Below are 4,908 nucleotides of genomic sequence, written 5' to 3'. Positions count from 1 at the left end.
CTCCTGTTATCATTAGGCCACCAGTCTCCTGTTATCATTAGGCCACCTGTCTCCTGTTATCGTTTGGCCACCTGTCTCCTGTTTTCATTAGGCTACCTGTCTCCTGTTTTCATTAGGCTACCTGTCTCCTGTTATCATTAGGCCACCAATCTCCTGTTATCATTAGGTCTATAATGTCCTCATGAACCCCTGTCTAAAATTTCTTTAAGGAAGCATCGCCTATAAATGTCAATCAGGGAGTCGGAGGAGCTGAAGTGATTTGTGTCACTTTGGAGGAGTTAGTTGGTAATAGTTGTAAGTTTGTCGTATGATGTGAATTTATGTTTGAAATAGAAACACAAAGGACAATGGCTCTGACTGAACCCCCACCATATCTGTTGGTATGCAGGGGAGGCACTTGGAGTTCTCCATTTCATACAGGCAGTATCTCAGGTCCCCACAGTCCTCATCCACCATGCATTCCTGTGGGGTGATAGAGAACAGTTTTCAAATGGGAACAGAATTTAATACAACACTCATCCCACTTAAAAGTGCATCGACACACAGTAAGTGAATTGGACTTAGAAATTATAAACTTTGTGGTCTAACAAGTTTTATGACAGTTTACAAAGCAATCAGCTAAAAATAAGTATGTGACTGTTTCACAGCAACAGTCAACTCCGCTGAACCCTCTGATAACAACGCACAGACGATTTCTGAGGTTGTGATTCTGCCAGCAGGTCCGTCTCCATGGAAACTGTATGATGGACAACGTCAGTGACAGCTGAATTAAAACCGAGTTCAGCAGAACTCTGCAGCTCAGGAGAAACGTTTAGCTCCCTGAAGCTGTTTGGGCTGTCAAATTTTAATTATACTGAGGAGGAAGTAGCAACAAAAGTGTTAAAGCCTTGAACAAACAATGACAAACACACACAGACCTTTACACAGTTACTGTCAGTGTGTGTCTAGAGATAAGAAACAACACACAGGAGGACATGTTGTCTGTCTTCACTCAGAGACACAGGACAACACTCCTGACGTCTCATTAAGTCTGATTTGAATGGCACACTGTCCTTGTTACTCTGAATCTGACCTCAAACCAGAGCTGAGCTCTGAATGACCGACAAACGTTTCTAAACAAATTGAAACCAACTTGTTTAAGCTAAAAGAAGCTAAACTCAAGCTGTAAGCTATGAGTAGCAAAGAGCTAGCTAAAAGTCTTAAAGCAACACATAAAAGTAGCAAAACACTAGCTGAAAGTAGCAAAACGATATTAAAATATTAGTTTAAAGTAGCAAAATATGAGTTGAAAGCAGCAAAAGACTAGCTAAAAATAGAACAAAAGTAGCCAAACACTAGCTACAAGCTATAAGTAGCCACGGGCTAGTTAAAATTCAAAAGTAGCAGAAACTAGGCTAGCTAAAAGTAGCTAAAGGTAAGCTAGAAGTAACAACATGTTAGGCACATGTATCAAAACAGTAGCCAAAATTGCACAGTGATAGTTAAAAGCTAAAAATAACAGAAAGAAATAGAGTGAAAATGATGAAGCAGATTTTTAAAAGAACAATGTTTTAGATTTACATTCATTAATATGAGTAAATACTTCTGAAATTAAATATTTTCACACAACACAACACCCGTTTCCTGGAGGAGCTGAAGGTTTTGATATATGAACAGCTAAAATAGCACAAAGTCTGCAGTTTTCAGATTGCTAAAACAAAATATGGAAGAAAACAATTCTGAATCAGAACAATAAACAAGAAATTGTCATAAATTTAACATCATTACAACTATTTCTATCTTTTAACTGTTGGTATGGATGTTGAATTGTTTTTAGTTCTTGTAGAATTTAAACAGAACGTTTGTAAAGAAACTAAACCTTTAATTCAAACCACGTTGCCCTGAGTGAGATTCAGGAACAATTTACATGAAAACAAACATTTCTCACGAGTTTTTGGAGGAAAATACAGTTTGAGGATCATTTCAAATGAAATAAAAATATATAACTGAACAATTTAAGCCTTTCAGTCAGTTTTGGTCACATTTAATGTGCATTTTCTTTTATCGCAATGACTAAAATTAAATGACTTTGTTCATAAAACTTTAGAGTTGGGTCAGACAGCGACAGACTAAAGAACTCGTTGGTTTTAAGCTGCACCTCTGGCTGCACCCAGATGAGAGCAGAACAATCTGAGGATCTGTGAATAATTTACAGGGTTTTTTTTAGACTTTATGCAACTTTTTCTTAAACAAGACTGAATCGGGGAGGGCATTAGTTCACCTATTAAAGCTAATAACACAGATGTAAACCCTGTTTGACCTCTAATAGAAATTCAGTCCACAAAAAGAAAAAAAAAAAAAATCTGTTGTTGATTTTGAAAGATTGCTAAAAAAAAAAAAAAAAAAAAACGAGTCTGGGAATGTCTAACATATTTAATTCAGAGTACATTTATTTTATGTGAATAATTTCACTCTTTGGTTTACAAACATAGATTTTTTTTTTAGGCTTTCATTGTGTTTTAAAAGTGAGAACACCATAAAGGAATGTTTGTTCATCACGTCACAGATTTGGTGGGTTTTTTTTTTAATTTAATTAATTTTATAAGAGCATATTCCTAAAAATAAAACACAAAAGTTCAGCTGCTGTCAGAGCATTACTAACAAACTTCCATCAGAGCCTCAAAACACATGAAAGTTCAACTTAATTTAATGTTATTACAAAAAAATACACATTTAAACATCCATCCATCCATTATCTTTTACTCACTTCTTCAATTTTGGGTCACTGGGGTCACCGGTGCCCATGTCCAGCAATCACTGTGCGGGGGGCGGGGTACACCCTGGACGGGTCGCAAGTCCATCACAGGGACACATAGAGACAAACAAGACAAACAACCATTCACTCTGTCATTCACACCAAGGGACAATTTAGAGTTACCAATCAGCCTAACATGCATGTTTTTAGTCTGTGGGAAGAAACCGGAGTACCTGGAAAAACCCACGCATGCACGGAGAGAACATGCAAACTCCACCCAGGAAGGCTCCCCGACCGGGATTTGAGCCAGGGACCTGCTCGCTGTGAGACAGCAGCTCTGCCAGTTGTGCCACCGTGCTGCCCCACATTTAAACAGTTTTCCTTATCATTTCTCCTTATGTCGCTGTTTTTCATTTTAATCAGGTGGCTTTAAGAAACTTTGCCTTTGCAAGGACTTTGTCTAAACCAATAAAATAAAATAAAAGTCACCTTCATGTTAATATTTGAGAAAACTTTTCCACACATTGAAAGGAAAAAGTTAATCAATATTCTCTTTCATTGAGCTAATACTTCATGTGCATGACTTTAGAAAAGGGGGAAGTGTACCCAGCCTGGCTTGGAGGCTCTTTTTTTTTTTTTTTTGTCTTCCTGCTTTTTATTTTTCCAGTAGTAAGTGCTATTAACCTAACCACCATCTGTACGGCTGCCAGGAAAGCAGCGGATCAAAACCACGTCTGGAGGGGAAAACAGCAGCTAACAGCAATAATGACCTCAGTCTCCATAAGCTGGCCTCCTGATGACAGAAACTATGATACGTATATTGTGGCTCTCTTTCCTGAACGAGCTCATTTATGGGGTAAAAGCAGCCACAGCTACAGAAAGCAAGCCTCTTTTTACAGACACTAGAAGTTCACAGGAAATTTATAAAGTTTACTAACCTTTTAAATGGAGTAACATTGATATTTAATGGACACTATGATAACTTGGAGAGCATTTTGCATGTCTGCTGAAAGAGATGTTTGTGTTTCTTCAAAAAAAAAAAAAAAAGAAGCAAACCACAAAACTAGAATTCTTAATGTTTGTGTTTGAGCATGTTGATCCGTTAATGGTGCAAATCTCTGATCTGATGAAGTTTTCTTCTAACGTCGTGAGAAGAAAACATTTGAGGAAAACTTTTTATCCACGGTGCAGAAGTAAGTTTTATTCCAGATTATTCTCTTCTATACTAATTCTTGAACTTTTTGTGAAAACTCTTCTGACCTTTTTTTGTCATTGAACCTATTTTTGTTCACCAAAGCTCTGTCCTAGATTTTCTGCTCACCTCACCTGCTCCCTGCTCTTTATCAGCACACCTGCACACTATTACATGTCACTGACTATCTGTCTCCAGGTGGCCACTTTAAATCAGCGTTTGTCCTTCGGAGTTCTTCATCCAGCTCTTTTCAGAGCTGTTTACGGATTTCACCTGCACGGTCGAGTTTTATTTATTTATTTATTTATTTATTTATTTATTTATTTATTTATTCTCTCTGCTGCCCATGTCTTCCTAACTGCACAAAGAACGAGCAGGAAACACAAAAAGACTCACGTGGTCCACGCTGTTCCACTGACCGGAGACCTCCATGTGCACGTGTGAAAGATGAGTCTCTCCTGTTTTGTTGTTAGTTTTCTACAAAGAATATTAAAGTGTCAAACTGTGAGAGACATGCAGGACAAAACAGCTGCTGAAAGGGTTTATCTGAGAAGGGCCCACCTCGTCTGTTCTGTCCAGGACCCGAGTCTCTCCAGCTCTGCTCTTTATCGTCTTCGTGGACTCGTTGTGATAGCTGGGTCGAAGATCCAGTGATGATGAAGATAATTTAGCATTCTCTGTGGTGATCTGATGAATACATGGTTGGATCTATCTTGTTATTATTGTTTCATATAAAAACACACAAACACATATATGGTATATAAGTATATAAATACATACAAAACACATACAGTATATAAATATATATGTATATACATACATAAGCACACACAAACACATATATATATAAATATATATACATATATACATACCTACACACAAACACATACCAGTATATATAACTATATACATACATACACTCACACACACACACCATCACACACACACACACACACACACACACACACACACACACACACAC

General features: G+C 37.5%; 1 protein-coding gene across 1 annotated transcript in view; it reads right to left on the bottom strand.

The window, feature by feature from the left end:
• The window catches only part of dkk3b (dickkopf WNT signaling pathway inhibitor 3b), a 23,286-nt gene that overhangs the window by 3,295 nt on the left and 15,083 nt on the right, over positions 1-4,908 (bottom strand). The window contains exons 3-5 of the mRNA XM_037683152.1: positions 4,488-4,634; positions 4,323-4,403; positions 370-462 (exon numbers count right to left, since the gene is read on the bottom strand). Of these exons, the coding sequence (XP_037539080.1) occupies positions 370-462; positions 4,323-4,403; positions 4,488-4,634 (321 nt within the window). The remainder of the gene's footprint in view (positions 1-369; positions 463-4,322; positions 4,404-4,487; positions 4,635-4,908) is intronic.

The sequence above is a fragment of the Nematolebias whitei genome, chromosome 10, assembly GCF_014905685.2.
Source record: "Nematolebias whitei isolate Nwh7 chromosome 10, NemWhi1, whole genome shotgun sequence".
NCBI lineage: Eukaryota > Metazoa > Chordata > Actinopteri > Cyprinodontiformes > Rivulidae > Nematolebias > Nematolebias whitei.
This window is presented reverse-complemented; position numbering and strand designations above follow the sequence as displayed.